This window comes from Motacilla alba, chromosome 10, assembly GCF_015832195.1.
Source record: "Motacilla alba alba isolate MOTALB_02 chromosome 10, Motacilla_alba_V1.0_pri, whole genome shotgun sequence".
Classification (NCBI taxonomy): Eukaryota; Metazoa; Chordata; class Aves; order Passeriformes; family Motacillidae; genus Motacilla; species Motacilla alba.
Window position 1 is genome coordinate 10,326,264 of NC_052025.1, and position 26,926 is coordinate 10,353,189.

The window sequence follows — 26,926 nt, forward strand, 5'->3', positions numbered from 1 at the left end:
GTATTCAGAATTCAAATCACAGGATTACAAGCAAATTAACAGCACATGTGTGGCTACTCACACCCTTACTTATATGGGCTCTGTTTACATCTAGTGGGTACAAAGTCCTGCGAAACACAAGGATGTGACTGTACACATCTCACTGAAGTCAAGGCAACTTCTTATATGGAAAGCTTGAACATATGTATAGGCTTAGTGGCACTGGCGTGGCAGCATGAAATAAGGGTTGCTCAGTAACACCCTCCCCCTGACGTCCAGGCAGGCTCAGACCGAGCTCCGCGGCAGCAGCAGCACTGAACAGGGACTGCAGCAGCACTAGTGGGGCCGGAGGCTGCTGTGGTGAGCAAGTGGAAAAGGCAGCAGGAAGGAAGCAGACTCCAAAATGACAGTTCTACTGGCCTGGGACTAAAATCTTCAGCAAAATTACTGAAAAAGATAAGTCCACAAAACGAAGCGTTTCTTGGCAAATAAAACCAAATCTGGTGATGGGACATGTGGTGTCCTGCACAGGCAGCCACAGCAGGGAACAGAACTGGAACCAAAGTGGGAAGGTGAGCTGGGAACCGCTCCAGGAAGCTGAGAATCATGATTCCAATAGCGATTACTGCCTGGCAGCAGGCAGAGCGAGCCCAGCACTCCCACCCAGAGCAGCTGCAGAGAGAGGCAGCAGAGCCAGCCAGGACAGAGCTGCCATGCAACTCCCCCTAACACGGCCAGGAAAGGATTAGCCTTCACTCTTGCTATAATGCTTACACGTCTTACATCTAAAATTTAGCACTACATATGCAATTATTCTATCACAGATAGTTTGCAATCTACCTTACCACACATTTAGAGGCATTTAAGATGGTGATAATCCTTTCTTAATATCTTAATTAACATTTAAATAGTTGACTAGCTTGTCATGTAGTTTAACTAGTTCACTAACCTGGTTCTAAAATACATTTTTAGCACTTCGAAAATAATAAAGTAACAGTTACACTTTTATATTTAAATTCCATATTACCATCTACATAAAGAAATTTAGTTCTGTATTTAGGCTGTATTTTTGAGAAAGCAAGGGGTACTGTCCCAAGTGATGTCATTTTACTCTGCTCCATACATACACAGTTCCTACTCAAATTAATTCACTACCTCTCAAAGAAAAAAATACAGAAATCAATCTTCAATTACAGATGCAACGTTTTACAGCTCACAACTCCTGAGTAATTACGAAATCAGAGTTTATTTACAGACTAAAATTCAAATAACTTCATTATATTATTCTGCTGGGTGCATTTCAGCTGCCTTGCCATTTTTCTGGGGTTTGTTGTTGTTCAATGTATTTCCAGGCCTATTTAAAAGGAAAATCTAAATAAATTGGTTTCAGATGCAATCCATTAGAATAGGACTTCGAAATGCACAAAGAATACATTCCTTCAAAGTATGTTTTACTAAAAATAATAGTAAAAATCTAAAATGCAGACATAGCACCCACATCCTCCCAGATTTGCCTGTTGTTCAGTTTTAATGCATAAGCTGCTAGCAACTCAAAAGAAGGGTTTATATATACACAGCTTAATCACTGTTGTAATCTTACATAAGATTACAACAGCCATTAAAATGTTCTTTTGCAAACAGTGTTATGGTAACTAGCTAAAATGCCAGTTTGTCTTGTACCAGCAGCAACAAGAGGTGTATAAAATCACCCAAGAAGTTGTGACAAATGTGGCTCTGACAATTAACAACAATTGCAGGAATTTAATGATTGGACCTGAGACTCAGAATGCAGTGAGGCTGCTTACCGCATCTCAAACAACCTGCAGTGCAATGGTGATTCTTGGGGAAAAAAATCATTCACCCTCTTCCTTCAAGTGCTTGTTCACTTTTCCTGAGGAGACAGAAATGACATCAGAAGCAGATCTACCAGGGACTGCAGGTGGGCTATAGCAACTGCTGGTGATTTCTGCTGCAGTTGTATGACAACGGAGCTCCTCATTATTTCCCCAGGGAAAATCTTCATCTTCCAGGTTAAGAATTGTGAGAACTCAGGAAAGGGGTAGAATCCCTTAGGGATTATATAAATCTTCCTTATATGCCTAGAGCACAGATGCTAAGGCACTGTACACACGAGTAAGACCTGAAGTATCCCAAAACGCAAAGCCATTTCTTAGAGGCAGACTGACCCTTTTTCTGTCTAAAAACATTGCTAGCCCTCACTGTTCAGACTGACAGTCCTTCACTACTTGGACTAGTCCTACAACAATTAGTCCTTCAGAAGAAAAAGATAAAACAAGGGAACTAGATGGACATGACAAGAGGTACTGCAGTATTCCCATTTCCTTCTTGGAAAAAATCCAAGAATGCCAAAATGCCTCCCCAGTAGACATCGACATAACTGGGATGGAAAAGGTTACATCAGGTACAACAGACAAAGTCAAGAAGACTTTTATTTTCAGTGATTTTAAGTTTATGGACAGTTCTCTTTTCCCCCCTCCTTTAGAAGAGAGGAGTTGTTCTTTCCCACAGCAAGGGTGGTGGGAAACGACACAGAAAGGAAACCTACTCAAACAAATACTCAAACACTGTCCCCTGTCCCCATAGGACGGAAAACCTTGACAGAGCTGTGACAATCCCTCGTCCCCACAGGAGGAAGAACCCTGCAAGATTTGCTATCCAATATAAAGTCTCTGGATCTGTAGGTAAGGGTCCCAATGACTGTGCACTGTTGTTAAGTTCAACTTCACATCACCAGGTATTACTGGAATTTTCAAAGTAAAAACTACATTACACATCACAGCATTATAAGGAAACAAAATACAAGGTGCTTTAGTCAAATGTTATATACAGATTTTACAAAATAAAAAAAAAGCTTTGCTTAAAATTTTAAATTTTACTATTATGTTGAGTAAGTGGATAAATTAAAAACACCTATTGGTAAAAAAATACATGAGTGAAGAAGAAATTCTCACCCAAGATTCAACATCATGCTACTCATGGTACACATTAAGTTTTATGGTGTAAACTCTAGGAAAAAAAATCACTTGCTTTGACAATTGCAGAGCAAAATAATTTTCTAAGGGACATAACTATTCCTCAGATTGAAGTTAATTTTATCCTATTTAATTATAACCTGTTACCAATTTAAATCCTGCCCTAGAACATTGAGTTTACCACGCTGCCTTGCATGTATGTGATGAACATTTGTAATTTATTAGACTTTTTCATTATTTCTGAGGTGTTGTTAAATACTCTACATGCACATTTTTCCTTCTCCTGTTACACTGTCTGTGTGTGGCACTGCTTGTGTACCATCACCCACTACTCTCTGCTTTAAACTGGAATACTTGCATTTGTGGAAAATGTGACCCTTTTAACTACATTTTTGAGACCTGCAAGAGAATTTTTCTGTCAGCTCCAATCTGCTACAGGAATAAAATTTGCTGTGATCAACACTCTATTTATTTTAAAATGATCTGATGATCCCAAAATCTTAGGCCACAAAAGGCTTGTGGCTATATGGTGGTAGGGAACAGCAGCTCTGAATGGACTGCAATACACTCAAACATTTGGGACAGAACAGATTCTATTACCAGAAAGGTCACTGCACTTGGTCCCCACTCCATACACACACAGTGTCATTTTGTGTACACTGAATCTGCTCTAAAAGACCACAGATTAGGCAAAGAGAGACAACAATCAGGGTTTGCATCTCCACTCCCACCAAGCTGCATGGAAAATCTCTACTCTTGAAGTAGCAAAATAAAAACCAAGCATATCCCTGAGAAATGCCAAATCCCCACCAACATAACTAGACAGGATTGATAACAGTTTGGCATCTTGAAGCTAAAAGTTAGTTAGCAACTCTGCTAAATGTCAGCTCTTTAGTATTTATGTTTCACTATTTCAAGGGAAAAAAAAAAAAAAGAAAAATCAACAGCACACATACCAAGGAGGTCAGACTTAGAATCTCCATATTGTCCTTCACAAATGTGATGAGATCAAGTAATACCTATTTTCTTTTAAAAATAATAACACAAGTAAAATTCAAGTATAATGAAAGCACATCAAGAAACAAACTGTACAATTTCTGAACTGCACTGTTTATTTTGCTGCTTGAAACCTAAGTGACAGTATGCCACTATAATTATGGGGTTTCTTCTAAACCTTTACTACACTGCAGGTACAGAAATATATGGACACATTTTTGGAGAATTGACATTTTGCAAAATGCAGCAAACATTTCAATTTATACATGAGAAAAGGAAGTGTTCAAAAGGGTATGCATTTCAAGTTATTGCAGGTTATTTCTGTGAGAGAATTTCTGCAGGTAAAACATGTTTAAATTTAACCAACAGTAACGTGTCAGTGTACTTAAAATCATGACAAAAATCTTCTCTCTGGTCATTAATTGCCCCTTGACAAATTACTAGGATGTTGTATGTTTAGGGCAAGATGTCAATACAGCATAAATCCCGTGGCATTTTGGTTTTCTTCTGGAGATTAAAGCTGTTTTTTTCTTGGGATAAATGCAGCAGCAAAACACAAACCAGCTGATCAAAAAAGCACTTCTGCCATAACTCCAATAATTTCAGGGCACACCAACCGACAGTAGTTTTGCCATTCCCAGTTCTTTTAAGGTTTACATCACTGCACTGTTGCCTTAAGTACGTTTGTAGAAGCTTGGTTTCTGTTAGGCCAGCTTGCTGACTACAGCCTGGTTGAGAGAATTTAGTTGGTTGGTCCATTTATCTAACGCAGTATAACGTGCACCACCTCTCTTCTGATGGTCCAGTTCTAGGAGCTGGTTGACTTGATCAATTCGGCCATGTATAGTGCTAGGAGTAAATAAATAAAAACTATAAATTGCGAATGGACATGGAAATAGGAGCTAACAATAAATCAGAGGTAAAATAAGAGGTCTTATACAAGAGAGACACAAAGTCCATTTCAGAATTCAGCACTTTTATAATTATTGTCCTGGGCAGTAGTGCCTATTAAGCTGTCATCATGACTGGAAATCAAACAAACTACTTCATTGGGCAATGCATGTTTTATCTGCTTGGCTGTGACCCCACACAAAGTCTGAAGCAATAATAAACAGTTCTTGAAAGTCAAAGAATCATGAAAAATGGAGATTTACGTGAAGAGACGTCCAACGATACAAGCCCATGTATGCATTGTATATTTATAGTAGTTATAACAAGTTACTCTCCAGAAAAATAGGTTTTACAAATTGTAGTTAAATTTTTCTAGTTAAGAGAGCAGACTACCAATCTGTCAACTTGAAAATGCACTCAAAAATATACATGGGTGTAAGCAATTACTAAGAATAACGACTTTCATAATTTCATAATAATTCAGGAAATTTATTATGTAATTAAGAATTAAAGTAAGAAGATGCTACTCAATCTCTCTGTACAATTTTCTTGGCTCCTATCCTTCAAATATACTTTACTGCTCAGAAACCAAGGAAATCCAAAGTCAACACCATTACCATTCACTTCTAGAATCAACCAGTACTATCACAATGCCCCAAAATACTGTTTTGTTTCTTCTTCTATAGTTCAATTATTTTAAAGTAATCAAAGATGAATAATCAAGAATCAGGTACATACTTATCCAATATGCACTGCACAAGCAAGCTTTCCACATCAGCTACATCTATGTTTAACTCCTGAAACAAAAAGAAAGCTCATTATGCTGCTACTATGTTCTGCAACATCAAAACCCTCCAACCTTTATTTTCCTATACAGAGTTTGGTTTAACCTCTGTTTCTTACTGTTCCTAAGTATCAATTCAGTAACGATCTACTAAAAAAAAGACCTCCACCCAAAGGACACATGGCCAAGAATCAAGAGACCAGTAACCTCTCAGAAAAAGCTGAAGAGGTAAAAGCAAAATTTTAGACGCTCTAGAAATGAGTTCCTTTACTGACTTACTGAAAAAACAAACAGATAAAAAAATATCCCAAACCAAATAACAACAAAATAAACCACAACCACAAAACCCCAGGAAATAAAATAAGACAATAATTATCAGAAAAGAACGGATCTGCACTCAAAACCATTTAGAGACATAATTGCATCTGCTGGCTCAAGCAAGTTCTACAAGTGTTAAGTCTAGCTGAAAAAAAAAGCATACTGAGTTCCAAAGAGAATTTAAGCATAAAAACCAGGCATTCCTAATATTTCATTATGTATTTTGTAATGCTGTGAATTTTTGCAGGCAAAATCACAGACCCACAGGAGATGGAAATAGTCATATATTACCACTGAGTTTTTATTTCATTCTTTGCAGATTAGGCAGTGAAATCAGGGATTCTGTGGTAATACTTAGTTCGTTCTACTGCCACAGTTCTGTAACTCGTGCAACACAAACATGTCAAGATAGCTTATGAACAAAAGGGGGTAAATCTTAAATTTTACGTCTATAAAATTTATGTTTATAATTACATTTTTTATTATACAAATTTCACTTTTTATACTTTTCCTAATAAATGTTATTTTTCTACACTAAATAGAATGTGGTAGTTGAGTATTTTAGAAGTATATCATAGTACATATTATAATAAGCAGTTGGATGACACTTGAAATTTACATTTTTGCACTGCAAAGCTGCCAGCAGTGCATCATTAGTACGTTATGATTTAGAGTGTATTTTAGATGTTCTATTTCTGGAAGCACTGTGTTTATTTAAAAGCTTTTATTCACAGTTAATCATTTACTTAAGCAAATGCAAGGCTACTGACACATACCTTAGAAATAAAAGGAATATGTATTCTTGTGTAAGGCTTAATTAATTTTATAAGCACTTGTGTTCTGATGTTTCGCAAAAGCTCTGTAAGAGAAGAAAACAAACACTGTAAAAACAATAGTATTGAAATAAAGCTGCAATATCACTCCATACAGAAAGATGCTGCCTTCAAAGATCAAGGTGTTTAGTGTAATTCAAGGAGTGGGGAAGCCCAGCAAAATAACAAGGACCCTCCTTTTCCAGGGATCCAAGCAATATGTAACTCTGAAGGTGGACAGACAGAGCTGAAAACTGTTCAAACATGGAGCAACATGTTCTCTGGTAAAAAAAAAAATTATTTATTTTTAAGTTAACTGGAAAAATCATAGAAATCATTGCCTGGTATGTCTGCCCCCCTAGTTTATGGCTAGTATGCTTGCTGTGTACAGAAGTGAAAAGGGGTATTCCTAAAGCTATGCAATTTAAAATGTCTGTGCATTTAACTTCATGGGGAATATTCACATTTAAAGTTAAAAGTCAGGGCCTAATGGTGTAATTACAATGAGGAACTGGAGTCGTATAAAATGGTCTGTGTGGAGAGGCTGATTTTGCTTAGATAAAATAGTGTAGTCATTGTTTTATAAATTTTTACATTATTAAAGACAGTTGGGATAAAATGAAAGCATAAATTATAACTATAAATTAACAGAGAAAAAAACCCCCTAGGTTTATTTTTACCTGTTAAAACAAGGACTGTTTATATAATATACCACTGAACACCAGATTATGTGTCTCGATAAACTATGGAGATTAAAACAACAAGGCAAGGAATGTAAACATAACCATGAACAAGTTGTGTATCACTACAGAGTGAACATGGTGAGACATCAGTAGCATACAAGGAGCGACACTCAATTCCCTTCAATGCCTTGATTCAGCTTCCTGCTCTTGCTCTGCAGTTCTGACACACCTTCCTCCATGAGCATCCAGCTCTAATCTTACCAAGTCTCCCTTTCAAGACTTTGCAGCTCACAGCAGTCCACATGGAACAGCAGCAGTGGGTTATATGTAGTTTCCCCTGCTGTTGGCCCTGTTCTCTTTTACAAACAAGTACAAAAAAACCAGGTCTCTGGATTTAACTCTTTTCTTTCATGTAAGTACCCAGCTAAATGATCTTTCACTGCCACAGTCAGACGCATTCTTGAAAACAATGGTTAGCTGAAGAACTGAGCACTGTATTCAAGTCAAGAGACTCTTCAATTGTCAGATACATGAAAAATGGATGAGGTAACTTTATTTGTCACATTAATGGAGCAGAAAGGCATGTGTTAATGTACTCCCATTCTATTAAGTACAGGTACTATAATTCCAAGTATTATTTACAAGAAGTAAATGAAAGGCACACATCTTTTCACATATTATATTGCTACATATTTATTAGTGCAACCTTCATTAAAAAATACTATGTATTTTGTATTTTGTGTAATCTGAAGCAGTAAATTAAGTTTATAAACTAGCAAACATCAAACTGGATGAGACTGATACAAACCATCTTTACAGGTGAGGGTTGCTCTCATTTCATTATTCCAAAAACAATACTCAAAATATTCAAGTGTCTTAGCACCACCCTAGATATCTTACAATACCCACTCCTCTAGAACTTTCTCCATCAATTTTGCATATCTTTGTAGTCATGCCACACGCCTGGATGCAAGTTAGCCCTGACCAACTTCTAAACAACTTGTAAAGGAATAATCCACAATTAATTACAAGGAACTCTTAGTGCCAAAAAGAAAAATAAACCAAGGTGGGGAAGAAAAAAAAGGAGCTTAGTAAGTAGTGAAAACAAAAATTATTATAATAGCCTTTGAAATACCTTCAATGTGCTCCCTTATGAAGGGATCGTCCATGATGTTGCTGTGATTTGTTTTCAGAATCTTCTCAAATTCAGTGATGTCATTATTCTGATAGGCACTTCAGAAAAAAACAAGGGACTGAATTATTAATTTCAAAAGTAAAACGGACTCATAAGATTATGTTCCACAATTTCTAAAACAACATGTATTAAGCACTGGTGGAAACTATTTATATTCAGAACCTTTATATGCAAAAACTCGATTTCAAGATGAAACACAACAGAAATGACCTTTCTCCTGTTTCAATTTTAGCAGCATTTACTGGTTTAGTATGAACATTTAGGTGCTCCAAAAGTGCACTCTAGTTTCAAAACTTTTGTACTTTAAGAAGCTATTCTTAAATACCCTGTTTTGAAAAGTATCATTACATGAATTTTGGCTTCATGAAGTCATACTTTATGGAACAAATTAGAGCTAAAAAGAGTCTACAAGGCTGTTGCTGTCTCTACAATGTCCAGCTTAAGCTGAATGCTAAAACTAATGAAAGATGAAAGAAATATGGACTTCCAGGATTCTTCATCAGTAATTTTGGCATAATATTACTTTTTAGATTTCTATTTATAGCTTATTTGTGTATATATCCTTTCACGAGTCAATCCTGTCATCTGAAAAGGCACTGCAAAAAGAAGGTGCCACCACAGCATCATTTAAAGGTCAAGAGCTGCAACCTCTGAAGAAAGGCCTTTTTCTTGAAAAACATTCTTTCAAAACAAAGCTTTCAACTTCTGTTTAATACTAATATCAAACATTTTAATAACAACATCTATTTGTCCTTCATATTCTGTACATTTTAAGATTGTTTTGAAACTGGTCAAAAAAGATTCATCTGTTATTAAAATGGCCAAGAAAAAGACCTGTTAAGTTTAAGGCAGAACTTGAGCAGCTTATAAATAGCTATGTGAGTGGCACGGACTGTCTCATGTGAAACCAGTAAATTTTGCTTCCTAATAAAAGAAATTTCAGTTCAGTATATTTTATTGTTTATTTCACAAGTCTTTTTTTTATCATGTGTAAAGCATGCAAGTTCCCACTAGAGAGTGTAGGAAGGATTAAAACCATAATATTTGAAATTAATTTTATCTTCACATATTTCTTAGCAATACTGCTTTAACTGCATTATTAATTTTAAAGAAGGAGTTATACTCAAATGTCAAGATAAAAGATATAAAGGAGAAATATGAATAAAATCAGATTGGGTAAGACCATCTGGAGTTCCTTCTGCCTCAAATTTACATGAAACTATGACAGTGAATCAGAAAAAAACACATCTAAAGTGGAAGGAGTTAGGGGAAATAGTCCCTTACTAAACTGCCAAATAATTTATTCAATCACCATGTCAATAATGGATGAATATCCTCACTTCCTGAAACAATTTGTATGTATACAATGGTAAAGCACAACAGCGGTATCACAGCAGTTTGTTCCAACACAGGATCAACTATTACAAAATGTGAGCAGACATTACTTCTTATGTAGGGAAAAGATGGGAAAAGGAGCAGAGGCAGGCCAGAGAGGATACAGTAGGTGAGCTTCAAAACCCAGCATACAAAACCTGCCTCAGTTCATTGACCTTCATAAACTAGAAATTCACAGTTGCCTGTGAGGTAGAGGTAATGAGATGCCTAAGAGGTAATGAGGCTTTCTTTTGATTTTCACATGTTTGAAGGACACGGGAGATCAATGGGAATAAGTTTCATATTCCTAACCTAGGAAATCATGATAGATCCATGCAGCAAATTATTCTACTGGCTTTGGTATGAGATGTCACTCAACTCAATTTCTCTTATATAATCAGCCAGAGCCTAAAAAGACCAGTTGCAGTACAAGATGGGACAACTTTATTTAAGGGGAGAAATGAGGGTTTTGTCACACCATAAAGTGACAATAGTACACAGCTTTGATACCCATACATAGTGTGGCATCTATACTATGGTCTCTCATAATAAGTTTCTGAAGAAAAACAATCCTCGAATATTTGCCCAATATTTACGAATAACTGTGTTAACTGTGCAGAGAAAAGCCATTTCTAAAAATGTTCCTTTTCAAGTTTGGACAACCTATCTTTTCTCTTTTTATCATTTTGTTCCCTTCTCCAGAAAAATGAAAATCTTACCTTACTAAATTCGTCATTGCTAGAATCTCTGGATCATTTTTGTATGGTTTAGCCTACACAGAAAAAAAAAGCATAATATGCAAATTCAGATTTTTTTTTCCATTTCCATCCTTTGGGTGATTTCTCTATATATTCAGAAAAGGGTGAGGGGATAGAGGGGTGGGTGTGTGTGTGAAGGAAAAAGAAAAAAATACCTCCTGAGAATCAAATGGATTTATTCCAGACTTCATGAGCATGTTTGCTAAGACCAAATATTTTAAGCAAGTGGTTCTTCTGGGGCTCCCTGATTCATCGTAATTCTTGAATGCTTCAAAAAAATCAGTATGTGCCTTTTCAAACTCTCCTTCTCTTAAGTGCATTTTGCCTCCACATTCTGAAAAGAAAACACAGATGAAAAGGAACACTGTGTGCTTGTTGCTGACTACAATAATTGTACTCAAGTTCCATGCTATTTCTAAATAGATTACTGAAACATTTTCAGAAGTGATTTGGTTCTCTGAAATCACTAGGAAAAAAAAGCATTAGGGCCTTAACATACAGCACTGCCATTTGAATAAACCCATTCCAAAGAAGAGAAAACAAAACCCAACCTACATCATAGAACTTAAAGAACACTAATCCCCATAGCCAATAATTACATCACCATTATGTTAAAATACTTCAAAAACTGAGATAGAATTTATCTCCATTTCAGTGGCAACAGACTTTGTATATTTATGGAATTTTCCCTATCTGTTGAGCAAAACCACACAGAAAGAATGAGAAATATTTTCTATATCCTTTTATTTCTGAAGTACCCACTGCTGCCTGACTGTCTGTGCAGTATCTACACCAGGGAAAAGAGGATGGCATAACAGTGTTCTGAAGAAAGCTGGGTTTTTTTTCAAGACACACAGCTTGTTTCCACTACAATTCATTACTGCAGATAATAAAATATATTTTCAAACACATCTTAAAGCCCTTTGGTTCCTGCTGAGTTTTAGCGAGGTGAGACGCAGATTTATAAAAGGGGATTGCAGGAACAGCAATTGTGTCAAGCAGTTGTGTCAAGCCTTTGTTTTTATGCCCTGCAGATGCCTTTGCATTAATCTTTTGCTGCCTGTCATGGTGCCAAACAGCAAGTCTTCCTCTTGTCTCTCTACTGCTTCTCTCCTAACAGTTATTCAGCCAACTGTCCTGCCCTTCTGACCATTGCCTCTGGTACTTGGGCACCAAAACTGCAGAGCTGAAGTCCTGCAAGAAGAAAATAATGAGACTGAATCTACAGAAGCCTCTGTCGTTATAGGTGGAACTGGAAAAAACACTGGTTATCAGATTTTCATAGAACAAATCTCTGCAACAGAGAAGAAGACAAATGAAAAATTCAAGATTAACTTGCCTCTGATAACTCCCATGATCAGTGGATGAGGAATGGCTGACTTGATGTGCAATGACTGTTCATATAGTGCTTTAAGTTTTTTGTTATTTTTCTGTGCTGTATACATTTGAATTTCCAAAGCATAGATTTCCAATAGCTGAGTACCTTTTTTTAGATCATCTTCCCCATCATCAGTCTAGGACAGATTAAGTAATAAATACTGTGAAATTTTAAGAGAACAGCAATTTCAGTTTTATACTAGTAAAACACTGATAACCAAATACTCTCATTAATTTCCTGTCTCAACCAAGAATATTCCTGAAACTCTGAAATTCTGATGTAACTACTAACAGAAAACATAGTACTCAAAGAACTTACCACAGGCTACGTTTTGAAGCCCTTTATTTAAAACGTCAGTATTTTCCATTAAATGTTTTTCTCAAAACTAATTCTTTTTTGCTTTCCTTAAGCCACACTCTTAGTATAATAAATACAATGACTGACACAAAAGCATATATATACACACACACACACATATATAAATATATATATATATATGTATGTATATATATATATAGGTAACACATATGACTCTTCTGCTACCTCGAACAGAACCATTTCCCAGATATTTGTAACCTATTTCCATACTGAAGGAGGAGAAGTGTCAGAAACAAGCACAGCAGACTGCATGGCTAATTTATTTTTTCCCTTCCAGATGGGAAAGTAACAATTGTACTTTCAGTTTTGAATAAAGCTCACTTGGAATCTGCTATATTTTAAAATTAATGTCTGTGCATTAGAGATTATTGATATGTGCTTCTCATCCTTGCACCTGAAGAGAAACCCAATCAGCAATCATGAATAATTTTTCAAAAATCATCTTTAAGGAAGGAATAAAGCACTAAGCATTTTTTTGTTCATGTTATCAAGCAGATAACAAATAAAATCAGGCAGATTACAGATTACAGCAGATAACAAATAAAATCAGTATTTCTTCCCTCTGTACTAAAGCTCAGAAAAATGCCTCAAAGGCCAACAACAGATATATTAAAAAAAAAAAAAAAAAAAAGCATCAACGTTGTTTACTAAGCCACAGTGATTTAGAATATAAAGGTACCTGGCATGACTGATGCAGCTGACGCAAAATCTTTTGTAACTTTCCATATTCTTCTCGTTCTAAATATAATTTGCCAAGCTGTAACGAAAAGAAAGTTGAAGTACTGAGGTCTATTAAAATTTCACTATTATAATTTATAAGAATTAGCTGAAGGTGTCAAAGAAAAGCAAAAAATAAGAAGTTATATATTTTACCTTTGTGTTTGTCTTAAACCACAATCTATCATTCTTAGCATCTTTCAGAGCTTCAAGTGTTGTTTCATAGAATTCCTGAAGCAAATCCATCTGACATAAAAAATCAGAATTCTATAATTGTAAACAGCAAATTTGTACCTGTTAATGAAGTCAACCTGAACAAACTAAAAGTGCATGCTTGAACTTCAAAATAAGAAATGTATCTGCATCTTACTTAATGTTTGCATTTAAACTGCAAACAGCTTCTAAAATAATCAAACTAACTACATTACCTTTTCTTATATGAAACAGATATAATTAAAAAGTATTCATATTTTAAGATTTGTACCCATCTGTGAAAAATGAAAGCCGCCTTATAAAACCCATCTTATATAACCAAGGAACAGAACTCTGATGTTTTGTAATAAACACAGGCAATATTGTTCCCACTGAAAAGAACAAAAATAATTTACATATCAAAAATAAAATATGCTTTACAAAAAGAGGAATATGGTCAAAGGAAAAGATGTCTTCTTCTTTCTGGAGTAGCAATGCTGAGTGGAAGAAAGCTCTTGAGTGCATCAAACTATTTCTTTGCATAAAACCAAAAAAACCCCATCTGAAATGGAAATTAAAGTGCTGAGTGTTACCTTTTACAAGGGTTCTACAAAGAATGCAATAGTATTGTTCATGGCCACTGTTCCTCTGGGGATAAATCTGTGACTATATATCAAGTTTAGATTTCCAGACTGTTCCTCAAGGTCTGGCTCAACTACAAAGCAGAGACACTGACCTCTGCAAAGAAGGGACTGTCTAAGATAATCTTTAGACCTTAAGAGTAACCCAGCATTCAGCTTCCACTTCTGAGAATGGCAGGACTGTGATAATGACCAAGGACTCAGCACTGAAGACCAATGATCTTCCATATGAAGGTGCTGCTTTAGGTAGTCAGTGAGGGGAGCTTCCTACTCTTTGTAAAGCTTCTACAACAACACAAAAGGAGCTGGGCTGTGTATCTATGGACATGTACCTCACTAGCACAGGGCACTGGACAGGCAGTATTTCACACCAGCACTTCACTGCAAAGATTCCCCTCTCCCCCCCCCCCCCCAATAAAAACCAAACAAAACCAAACACATTATTTAATTAAAAATTATATTTGAGATAGCACTTCTATTGTGTAGCTATGCTAAAAAAAATAGAAATTCCAGGTAAATGTTGTCAAAAAAGGACAAGTTTATGAAGATTTATCTGTGTTAATAGAATCCACTACATGTGGGAAATATATTTTTACATATGACAGCAAATGAATACTCAAAATTCCTCCATTAAGATCAAAAAAGCCCAAATCAAACATAGAAAATGTCCACAGTTAAAAATGCAAAACTGAAAACTATGAAGATGAAAGAATTGATGATCCAACCTGCTTGGAAGTAGAGATATAATCAAGAATAGAATTGATGGATTTTTCAGAGTAATTCCTTGTAACTGCACTCCGTATGTAGGTCAATAGCTGTTTATACCTATTCATCATTTCAGGAAAGTTAGTCTAAAAGAAAAACAAAACCACATTATAATTTTTGCTTTAATTGTTGAAACTGAGATATCTTGCAAGTTTACATACCAAAAAAAAAACCTTAAAGAAAGACAATGCAGTGGTTGCTATTAAAACTTTCATATCACCACTTTACTCATAACCTGCAGAATCAGAAATAACCTCAGGACTGCATAGAACACACATTTAAAATATTCATCTCAATGAAGAAAACAGAGCTGGCCATACAACTCTTTGGATTGGCTGCATAGATAGCACATAAATTTTTCACTGTTTTGCCCTGGTGCAGTACACACAGAGAAACATGACCACTTTCAGTGGTATGACACCTCAGCACAGCAAGGACTGAGCCTCACACTTTCATGGAGCACCAGCAGTTATTTTGCACCCATTTTGCCTTTGACTTGCAAACCCCACATCATTTCCCTGCCATATCTGTAGTAGCCATTAAAGGCTGAAAAAGGCAAGTTCTGGTAGATTTAGTTGTCATAGCCATAAATTAGAACACTAACTTAAGATCTCTGGATCAAATACATATTTATGCTCTTTACTCCCAAGTGATAGCTGTAATTCCTACCAAGTTTTATTCCTACCAATTTAAAGTTGATTTTAATCATCTGTTTCAGAGCTTTGAATCCCCATTCTCCCTTTTCGCCTTCAAGTTCCAAAACCTGAAAAAGAAGAATTTTTAAAACAATATTTTTAAAAGCTTTATTCAAACTTGAATTGTTTGAAGTACACATATCCCATACATGCCCTTCCCCACTGACTTTGCTCATCACAAAGTAATGTTTGACTCTGCCCTGTTCTTCAATTTTATTCTTTCCTGGTATTATTGAAAAAGTGAGAGTGTATCTCCTCAGTTTTCACAACTTAGCTGACATAGGGAGGGTGAACATGATTGTTGCTGTTGTTGTTGTTATCATCTAACAGCAAACACTTTAATGCCAAACACTAAGTTTTAACACCATCCATAAACGCGTAAGCAAAAATAGTTGTAACGCCTCCTGCAAAACTGAGTCAACTAAATTTCGACCAGATTACGTTAAAAAGCTCTTCTGAACTACTATGAAGAAGATTCCTTCACAAAGGAGAAACGCTTCTAGGTTTTAATGCAACATAGTTAAGGAAATGTTTTGTAAGTAAAAACTTTAGAAAGTTTTTTTTTTTAAAGTCATGTATATAATTTTGTTATACACTATAAATGCAAAAATCTATTTTTTCTTTAAAAAGTTGCATCTAACATACTGCTTTCTCACAGCAGTGTGCAAACATTAAAAATTTAAAACTGAGATGAAGAAAAGAAACTGTGTTATTTAGTATTTATACATTTAAAGATTTGGAATCAGATAGCAAAGCAAATATAATGTTACATAAGACACTGGGGAAAACACCATTTCATTTAAAAAAAACGCAAATGGATCTGGTTTCTATTGCTGATGCATGAAAACACATTTAGAACTGTTTAATTAACTTAGTAAATCCTGAAGATTAAAAAGTCAGATCTGTGATAAGACTATACCATGTCCTATTTATTATCCCTAAGAATGATCTGAAAGGCAGTCATCCAGTTCAAGATACTCAATAATAAACTTAGCACCTTAGTAATTTAAAAGACAAATCCTACTCTTAAAATTTCAGAAAATAACTCAAATGGTACCAAATATTTTAAAATGTGAATTAATATAAAAAGAAGATATAGAATATAAAGACAGACAACCTTCTGAAAACTGCTTAATGCTGCTTTGGGGTCATCTTCCTTCAAAGCTTTGGAATTGTAGTATTGATTTTCCAGGTCCACATTTGGTTCAGAATTGCTGTCCTCAGAATATTCCTATATTTTAATAAAAAAATAATAATCAGAGGAAAAAAAAAGTTCAGAACATCTAATAATCTGCTGAAAAATAGTAAGACATATCACTCCAGCTGGCAAGGAATGCTTGTGTATTAACAGGCAGCGTTTGGTTTTAGAGCCCATAACAGGTATGGATCCATACAATGTTTTTCCCTCTCTGCCATTACTAGGCCAGACTCACTGTCCACCAGCATTTGCCTGTCAGCAGGTTTCTTTCTAGATTAATGAACTCATAGCTCCACACCACCCTCACCTTCATGACAAGTACAGACTGTATCACTGAAATTCTGCCAATGCTGGAGCGTAAGCACAGAAGCCCAAGAGCACATGTCATTTCTGGGAGGGGAGAGAACACGCTGCCCACTGGTCCCCCTGAAGGCACTGAATGATCCAGCCTTTGCTAGCCACAGAAAAGGCTCTGGCTGAGCTGCCACACAAGTAATGATTCAGCCACGGAGGGTATCAAATGCTTCCATGAATCCCTCCATAATCTGCCTTTCTATGCCATAACGATTCATCCTTGTCTAAGGAAATGTAAAAAAAGAATAATGACAATAACACCAGCTGCTTCTGCCCTGAGAAGCAGGAGATGATTATGAAAATGCTAAAAATGCTGCCAAAGATGTTGGGGTGCAGCACAGGCACAATTATTTAATCAAATAATTATCCATCATGTACACTAGTGCCAAAGAAACGGAAGTTTTTACTTCTAACAATTGCTACTTAATTTTTTTAAGAAGTACTCTGAGACTACTTCTGATGAAAAATCCCTGCATATTTTATTTTCTTTTGCTAAAGGACAATGCTGCATGTCCAAATTACAAAACACGAATAAAGCTCAAATAATAATTTCATTTGATGTTTACACAATTCAAAACCACTTCACACCTCTGCATTTTCAAGCTAACTTCTCTGAACAGGATTTTGGCTATTAGGAGATTAACTGTTCTATCAGAATCAGTTTAAATCTCAAAGTTACTGCTGTCATACTAACTTTCCCTTGCACCAACATAAGCAATGCACAATCAGGTCCCCTCCATTAGGGTGGATTTTACTCTTGCTGTACTTTGTCAGGCACACTTCTTCTTTTGTTCATTTGTATATTCCTACTATGAATGGACTCCTCCACAACCACAGGAAGGAATGAAAAAAAGATGAGACAAAAGAAAAGTTTTAAATTAGCTCTCTCCTCCCTGCACTGCAAGCAATCTTTCAAAGTTTAAGTCTGCTGAAGTTCTAAAGCAAAAATTAATTATGGGAGCCCACAGTCGAACCAAGTTTTAATAAACATGGTACTTGAGACTTTGTCCTTCTACCTTTTAATGTTTCTATTTGTAACATGTAGGCGAGTTGCCCAGGTATGTATTTATTTTCACCCAACAAAGTACTATCATTAGTGATAATGAATGGACTGAAAAGTCTTGTGAATTCCAAAAACCTGTTTTCTGAATTCCCACAGAACTATAAAAATGTGATACTGAAAACAGCAAAGAAAACAGGAAGCAAGTATCTTATTTAATTGGGCAGTCTCTCATTTTGGTTGGCTTGTTTTTGTAAACTCCTTATCCTACTGATCCAACTCCAATGGAGCAGCTATGGGTACACACACCCGATGTCAACAGCTGTATCAGGCACCTTATATACACAGGCTGCCAAAAAATAAACAACAAAGCATTTAAGATATGCACAATCAGCTGATCTCTTGTTTATCCTTAACTTGGACAATGGGGAATATTTTTGGCAGAAGTGTCTATTTGCAAAGATAAAAGGAAAGCAAACTAAATTAATTCCTTTTAGGAGACAACGTGCTCCGTTAGCCTCAAGCCAGAAACATCTGAACTTTCATCTTAGCTCTGGCAATGATTCTGGATGTGGATTCATGCAGAAAGCCTTTTTTAAGATAATTTTTCTAAATGCTACTTAAATATCCCATAAAGATAATTTCATAGTATTAATACATAATAAAGAAGTGTTAAGTCTGTTGATATTTTTCCCCCAGTGGAAATGCATTGAAATGCATCAAAGGTACTGGTTTATGTTTTCACAGCTATATTTTTTTTTCACTTGATACCTATGTGCATCAAACTTAGGATGATGATATGGACTCAAAGCTGAAATGGAAATAAGGCTTTCCTACTTCCAGAAAATGTAAGGTGGTTTATTTTAAAAAATACCTATTTAGATTTAATGGCTGTGAAAACTTTAAAACCTCAGACTAAGTAAGAGCTGATGCCATTAACCTTTAGACAATGTTAAAAAAAAACCAAAACAGCCATGTAGATACTGAATCTTATTTCAAGCACTGATGCTAATTATGCCAGTGCTGATATTCAGAAGGACAAGCACTCTGTCTTCTTTTGATGCAGAGATGGTTTAGTGCAGTAGGATACAAAACATTAGGCTTCTGCCAAAAGCAAAAAAGGAGGAAAGTATAAAGCCGTGTCCTCAAAGTTCCAATTAAGAAAAAGATGAATTTCCTTCTCAGTTCTGAAAACAGAAAAGTTCTTTTAACAATAAATTCAGATAGCAAGAGCCTAGCCTTTCCTCACCCTCATTTTCAACACTCCTGGTTCCTGCCTGAACAACTTTCCCAGCTCAAACCTTCTAGGTAGGAAGAAGTTTGCTGCAAATTAGGTAGAAATATATGGTTTACAAATAGGATTTCTACATAACTAAAAATTTCCACTACAGCATCCAGACCCAACAATTTGCATAGCGACGAACATCCTTAATTAGAACTTTGAGATATAAAAGCAGCTGCATGATATAATTTATCTCTAGCTGATGTAAAAAGGTAAAAGGCCTAGGAATTTTTAAAACTAAGGTCCTCAACATTTTAAGTACAAATGGAAAAAAGAGCAGTCTGAGTAGAGCAGAACTGCTCTTTGAAACCCATTGAATTCTTCCTTCCTCTGAGGATCATCAAAACAAACAACTGGGGTTTTTTATCATCACTCAAGAAATTAAAAAGCCCTGGTAAGAGCTTGAAAAAATACAGTTAAATAAGTTATGATATTATTTAAGCATTGCTGTGTTGAAAATCTGAATGTTCTAAATGTAATCAGTTATACTGAATCCTAAGCCATCCCATTGCTTTTTGGAGGAAGAGAAATTACTACACTAGCTCAATTGTAACAGAGATAAACTCTGTCTGGAACATTGTTATTTCAAATAGTTTTAATAAAAGTTAAATTAGTATCAAGAAACCAATTTAATTAAGAAGTCTTTATTATGTTATATTTTAAGCTTTCATATAATTTTATCTAGTAAACAACTTCAAAACATTGAGCCTCAGCTTCTAAAATGAGCACACACAGAAGTCAATTCACCCGAGTCGCTTTAGTCATCCTTTCTAGTGCACGGATCCATTTGCAGTTTGTCCAGCAGCAAAGGCACCTTACCAGCATCCAGCACTCCCAGCTCCTCCCCATCCCTGCCTGCTCCTAGCCTGCCTTTCCCATCCCTGCAGCAGGCCAGTGGTTTGGGCTGTTTGCTGGTTTCTGAGAACTGTGGCAGGAGCCTTGGCAATGTGGCCTCCGGAGATTACAGGTCCTGAAGCACGGCCCCAGCGCTCAGGGCCGGAATAGCGACAGGGACACGGAGACCGTAACAGAGTATCAGTGACATTTAAATGTAGATGTGTGGCATTCTATCTGTTAGAGTGGTAGCTGACTGGTAAAATTCTACACGAACAAAAACAAAGATACAAGTATTTTGTGAAAACTACTGTTTTTACCAATTTTCTGGTCTCCTCTGATGCCTGAAGCACTTCCCTAACTTGTACATCAAAACTGAAGTGATTACCTAAACTTGTGCTCCTCCGTTTATCATTCACCACCACTACAGGAACGGAATTCCTACTTTGCAAACCTTTTTAATAAAAGGAGTAGGGGAAAAGTAGCTATATACAGGCAACTTTCCAGAAAAAAAGACAATACAATGAGTTCTATTTCTGTAAAAAATTATCTTTCAAGGACATTGTTGAAATACTTATTACTGTCAATTGCTGGTGATTTTACCAAATTTCAACCATTTGGCTGACTCAAAAAATTTATTTTTTGATGAAGTGCAATTGTTTCTGAGAAGAAGTCTGGTATAAATTTGATTTTGCTTCAGCTAACTTTGTTTCATAACCATGGCATTAGGAGGTCTACTTAGCACAACTTTCTTTGTATTTGCTCTTCCTCACCTACAGGCACCAGGACAAGCAGCAACTACCAGGTTCTACGTGCATTTGCCAGTTGGTATCCAGGCACATGAATACAAAGAAAGCAATCCGACTGGAATGCAAAAGAGCAAAGAGGAAAAAAAACCAGAGGCAAACCCTGAGAGTAAAAATCAGAGTGTGATTTGTGTAAGGAGCCTGCAGCCATTCAGCCATGCATTGGGAGTCCTGGTTTCTTTTTCTTCACATTCCAGGTCTCTCTTCTGCTGCTACTTCCTAACTCTGCAAGTCATCCCGTGCCTGCTGGCTCACACCAGGGCTGACACCAGGAATAGAAGTCTGTGGAACCAGCGATTTGCAATGGCGTCACAAGAGTGCCATGAAAGACAGTGCTCTGCCTTTGTTTTATTTTATTTTTTTAATGAGACAGGAGACTGCAGAAAGAAAAACCTGGTATCACAACGTGTAAAGAGTACAGCAAAAAACTGCCTTTTCTTTCTACCTCTGTTGTGCAGCTCTGTAGTTATGTGCATCCTTTTTGAAAGTCCAGTTTTCAGCATAACTTAGATCTAATTTATGTCTGTTTAACACCCAACTGCATATCAGATCCTGGAGAGCACCATTCTAAACACAGCCCTAAATAACTGTCAAAAGAAGCCAACAAAAAACAGAACTTACCAACACTTGTCAATGTTTAGATAGAAAGAATTTACTGACTAATTATTCTCAGGCTTTTTGCCTCAATACTTCCTTCTGAGACATTATGGTAATGAGCAAAATAAGCCTCAAATATATTAATTCTGTGTTTGAAGATGAGTCTGAAGAGAATGCATTAAAAAAATCACAACACATGTTGAATTCATATAAAATATGAAACCATATCTAATTTAGAGAACAGTACATCCTATGTCCTCTGTGAAGTACACGTTTTTAAAATCACATACTACTATAATTCAACTTCACTAAGAAATAGAAGAGGGCCAAGTGGATATGCTTGATTTGGTACTTCCCAAGATCTGAATATTTGTTTTTGCATCATCACCACATTCTTGTTTGCAACATATATATGTATTTCATAAAATGATGATAATAGTAAAATATGAGCAATTGGGAAGAGGAGACAACATCCACATGAAATTTCAACTGTATCTACTAAAATCCAGCAATAAAAGACAGAATAATGTCTCTATCTACTGATGAGATTCCTTATCAAGTTTGGTAACAAACAAAAATTCCTTTTGCAATGGCCTGTATTTGACTTGGTTGGAAAGAAAGAGACAGCCAACTCATGTAGTTTGAAATAAGTAGTAAGGCTGCCTCTGTCCTGATACCATCACATCCTGAAATGGGAAATCCTCAGCAATCTGAAGGGATGCTCCCTGCATTTGAGCCATGCCAATCTTCATGAACCTGCAGCCATCTCACCAGGGTGCAAAGTGATGGCTGTTCATTGGAATTGTGACAGACCTTCCACAAGTCACTGGAACGATGCAACTTCGTAAGGTAAAAAGACCAGTTGCTTGGCAAATAGATTTGTCCAACCTTTCCTCAGATTAATTTTAAAGCTGAATTTCAGAACACAGTAAGATGACTCATTAAGAACACCACAGATTCCTTATTTATTTAAAGCAAAACAAGTAAACCAGTAAATGTACTACAACAACTGTCAATGTGTTGTCATTGTGCCTGGAAGAATCAATTTCTGGAGGAAGACTGAGTTTAGCCTCCAAGTCAATTCTAAATATAGTCTTTTGTCCCAGACTGAAAACAAAACTGGAATTTACAATGGTCCTTCCCTCTTTGTCCTTCTCCACCCTCAAGCTGGATGTAGTAAAAATAACTTGTACTGAAATCATTTAAGGCACCTAGCAGCACCAAACTAAAAATTAAAATTGAGTGGCTTTCATAATGACCAGTAAACATTATTCTGTTCATTGAAGCATAAAGTGGAATAATTCATGTTATAATCAAAGCTGTCACAGCACATTACTAGCAAATTGTGAATCTCGGTTCATCCACCCACAAATATAAATGAAATTTCTTCCTGATATCAAGACTCCAGTGAATAAACTCCATTTCTGTAGAAGTGGCTGAGCTCATTTACATGTAAAACTCTGACTTTTTACCTACTGAAAAACTAAACAGAAACAATCCAATATAACCTGGATAGTCTTCAATTGTTTAACAGTGTAGTAATTACTCTAATTATATAAAATTCCATGATGAAGCTGGGAAATATCTGGGACTTTGGAATATCTGTTCACATTTCAGTTCAAGTGTGAAACGTTTGCAAACTTAAGGAAATTTAACTGACTGGCTCTACATAATCAGCAGGTCAAGTGCACATTAAAGAGGAACAGCCATAATCACTTCTAATAAAAGCTGACAAAATTAATTTTTTGGGGAGTCTTCACTGCTATTGTTATGATGGCAGCTACCCTGGGAGCCCTGAACCTAGTTTCACCGTATTTTTACAAAATAGCTACTTCTTTCATTGACTGTCTCTGTAATCACTGCCTTTCCTCTGGTTCTTTAAAAAAGTATTCACAGCACTCACATGTGCTCTTTTACTTTCAATTCCGCACTGATAGGTGTATTATGTCTTGTACTCAGTCTTTTGTTGCAAAGCCTCTTGCAGCAGCCCTGATGCTCAACTCTAGAATCAGACATCCCCTCACAGTCTTCTCTTAATTTAACTAGCTAGCAACATGAAAGGAAGAATTCAGGCCCTATCTTCAGAGCCCTTAACTTTTTTTCTGAAACAGTTCTGTGAAACACTACAATTACAGTCTCAAGCATTTTTGAAAACAGTCAATCATGGTTTGTTAGTCCCAGAATGCTGAAACTAATCTAGCTGGATTATTTTCACCTTTCAATTCTTGGAGTTTTTTTCCCCATCAATTATGAACTGAAATGAAATTTTAAAATCTGAGGCTTGGGTACTAGTTGATGCTTTACATGGGTGTTACACACCGAAAAGAAAAAAAATGAATGTGCTCCTAATTGTTACAAGCAGTATTTAAAAATTTTTGAAAGGTCTGGGCAAAGGGTAACTAATGAAAATGAAAATGTTCCAGTAAAAGTAACTCCAGTCAGAAGTGGAAATCTGCCACAAGCAAGGTTTTTCAGGAAGGTTTTTCCAATGAGAAATAAAGTACTTTAGAAGAAACAAACATTAGACCAATTATTCTTGGAGAAAACTGACATAAAGCAGTGTAAGTTTAAACTGCACTTTTATTCATATCTGTATAGATTGAAAAATGCAGTTCCAATGGTTTCCCTACATGCCTAGTTCTCATGTTGTGGAAGGATATGAAACATGAATTCTGCTGTCTTTAATATTCCTGTGATTGTTTCACATGGAAAAAAAAAACCACTACAGTATTTCAAATCAGGACACAAATTTCAGTGTTATTAAAAATGAATGGAAATTAACTTCGGAGCAAAATGCTTTTAATGGTCTCTGTATATTTCCTTCAGTAACCCTGTCTCTACAATATGTGAATTCATTCATAGACGGAAAGGGGAACACAAACAGTTTTTGGAATAGTGACACGAGCAGCTCATAGGGTTTTGATGACAATGCCTGTCAAACAAGCACTCTTACATAAATGGAAAAAACCCTCAAAACCAAAAGCAGATGCTTTTATTCTATATCTAATATCATCCAACCATTCTAAGCAGTTCCTAACAAAATCTACCCAGAAACTATTCCTAATAAAATGAGGTAAACCTTTTAAGTGAATTCCTAAGTGCCAATGACTAACAAATGATGTGTCAGAAAGCAAGGCTCCCAGAAGCAAGTGGCTGGAGTTTTTCAGTGAAACTGCAATACTGTTAACGCAGGTTTAGCCAAAATAATTGAATTAAGTAGACTCTCAAGCTTCTACCACACATAGCTGCTTTTTTTTTTTTTTAAAAAGTCTCTAGTTCTAAAAACCCAATCAAAGTTCAGAAAAGAAAAAAAAAACAAACCCCAAACAAGCAAACCTGAAGCTCCGCTATAACGTAGGCAATATATTTATAATTAATCAAACAAGCAGCAATTTTTTAACTTTAAAAGCTTAGAACAAAACTTGATGTTAACATTCAACTAAATGTAACACGAAAACCCCCAAACCTTACAATTAAAACCAAAAAGGACTCCCTTTTTGTAGAAAGGTTACAAAGACTATAAAGACAAAAAGTTAGAAATAAGTGCACCCTTCGGCGCGTTGGATCAGAAACCGGCCGTGAGGCCATTTCTCCTCAGGCCCCTTTCTCTTCCCCCTACTTTTTCCCCAGTTTGTTGCTCACACAAGCACACGAGCGATATCTGCCCCCAAGGGCCTCTCGCAGTCGCGGGTGGGGAGAAAGGCGGGCAACTTTATCACCTCACTTCGTGCCCGACACTTGGGCCGGGGCAGGAGGAGAGAGGGAAGGAGGCAGCGCCCCGGAGTGCTCCCCTCAGCGTGAGCCCTGCGGGGGACACAGGGGCCAGCCCGGGGCCGGGGCACCGGCCCGGGCCTATCCACCTGCCCGCCCGGAGCCGGCCTGCTCGCCGCGGAGCGGCGGCCGAGCGGCTGCTCCGACAGCAGCACCCGCCCCTCGCAGCCCCTGCCCGCATCCTCCTCCCCGGGAGGGAAACTCATCCTGGATGTCCGCGCTCCCTGCCGGGGCAGCACCCGGCGGGGCGGCCGCTGCGGCGGGTGCGCCGCACCAGCAGCGGCCCGAAGCGCCGCCGCGCCGGCGGCACCCCCGGCTGCACCGCTGAGCCCTCGCGCCGCCCCGCGCCCTACCAGATCGTAGTCCTCCTCATCATCGCACATGAAATCATCCTCCATGTCAGACATCTTGGCCGGAGGACGGGCGGGGGGCGGCGGCGGGGACGGCCCCTTCTCCCACAACCCCGCGCGGCGCTGCCCAATGTGGCTCCGCTCCGCCCGGAACCCGCTGCCGCCCGCGCCTCTCCCGCCCCCGGCCCGGGGCGCTCGGAGCCCAATCCGCGCCGCCCCGTCGCCGGCTCCCTCCCTCTGGTAGCGACCGGCCCTTGGCAACGGCGGCCGGGCGGGGCCTGGGCACTGCGCGCCGGAAGCTCCGGGGCCGGCGCTGCCGCCGCCGGGAGTGCGCCCTGCTGCCGCAGGGGCCGCCTGCCGTGGGTCCGGTGTGGGCGCTGCCAGCCCCTATTCCCCCCGGAGGCTGCGAGTCTGGTGACTGGAGCGTCTCTGGAAAGGTCGAGGGAAGTGATCCTGCCCCTCCACTCAGCCCCGATGAGGCCGCATTTGTAGTTATGACTCTTACAGTAGAAAAGAGATACGGAACTCCTAGAGCAGGTCCAGCAGAGCTAGTAAGTTGTCCAAGAGTCTGGAGATATCTCTCATGAGGAAGGGGTAAGGGAGCCAGGCCTGTTCAGCCTCAATAAGAGGCAACTGAGAGGGGCTCCTGTGTAAAACGTGGGTGTTAAGAGGATGGAATTGGGCTCTTCTTAGTGGTGCCATCCAGTAGTACAAGGAAGAACGGGTGGAAACTGATGCACAGAAAGGCCAGCCTGAGCATGAGGAAGAACTTTACTGTGCAAGTGACCGTGTACGGGAACAGATTGCCCAGAGAGGTTGTGGAGGCTCCCTGACTAGAGATGTTCCAGAACCGTCTGAACGCAACCCTGGTCCATGTGCTCTGGGATGACCCTGCCTGAGCAGGGAGGTTGCACCAGATGATGCTTAGCCTGTTGCTGTGACTGGCATCACTGCTCAGCTCCATTTTGCTTTACTCAGTGCTGCTTGCTGAACCATTTACCTGGGCTGTGTTCACCATTAGCAAATAATACCAGAGCAGCAGTTTTAAAGGCTTGAACTCTTTAAATCCACAGGCCTTGTAAACAATGGTTGTGTAAAGATTTTTACATGCTAATTTCTGCTGCTGCTGCCTTCACCTGAGTGAGACAACCACCCCACCAGATCAGCTCTGCCTCCCCATCTCCA

The 26,926-nt window shown here is 37.8% G+C and overlaps 1 protein-coding gene across 3 annotated transcripts; it reads right to left on the reverse strand.

The window, feature by feature from the left end:
• Positions 1–4,059: 4,059 nt before the first annotated feature.
• Positions 4,060–25,942, reverse strand: COPS2 (COP9 signalosome subunit 2). 3 transcript variants are annotated; one of them, XM_038147485.1, is made up of 13 exons: positions 25,745–25,942; positions 16,667–16,780; positions 15,540–15,617; positions 14,815–14,940; positions 13,413–13,523; positions 13,219–13,296; positions 12,123–12,297; positions 10,939–11,117; positions 10,745–10,797; positions 8,592–8,689; positions 6,738–6,820; positions 5,598–5,656; positions 4,060–4,817 (listed from the first exon to the last, which is right to left on the reverse strand). In XM_038147485.1, the coding sequence occupies exons 1-13, from the start codon at positions 25,796–25,798 to the stop codon at positions 4,673–4,675; spliced, it is 1,353 nt and encodes a 450-aa protein (XP_038003413.1). In that variant the 5' UTR covers positions 25,799–25,942; the 3' UTR covers positions 4,060–4,672. The 3 variants fall into 3 exon arrangements, with proteins under 3 accessions (XP_038003413.1, XP_038003415.1, XP_038003414.1); XM_038147487.1 differs by lacking the exon at positions 25,745–25,942 and adding an exon at positions 20,203–21,980; XM_038147486.1 differs by having other exon boundaries at positions 4,130–4,817; positions 13,413–13,502.
• Between the last annotated feature and the right edge of the window lie 984 nt (positions 25,943–26,926).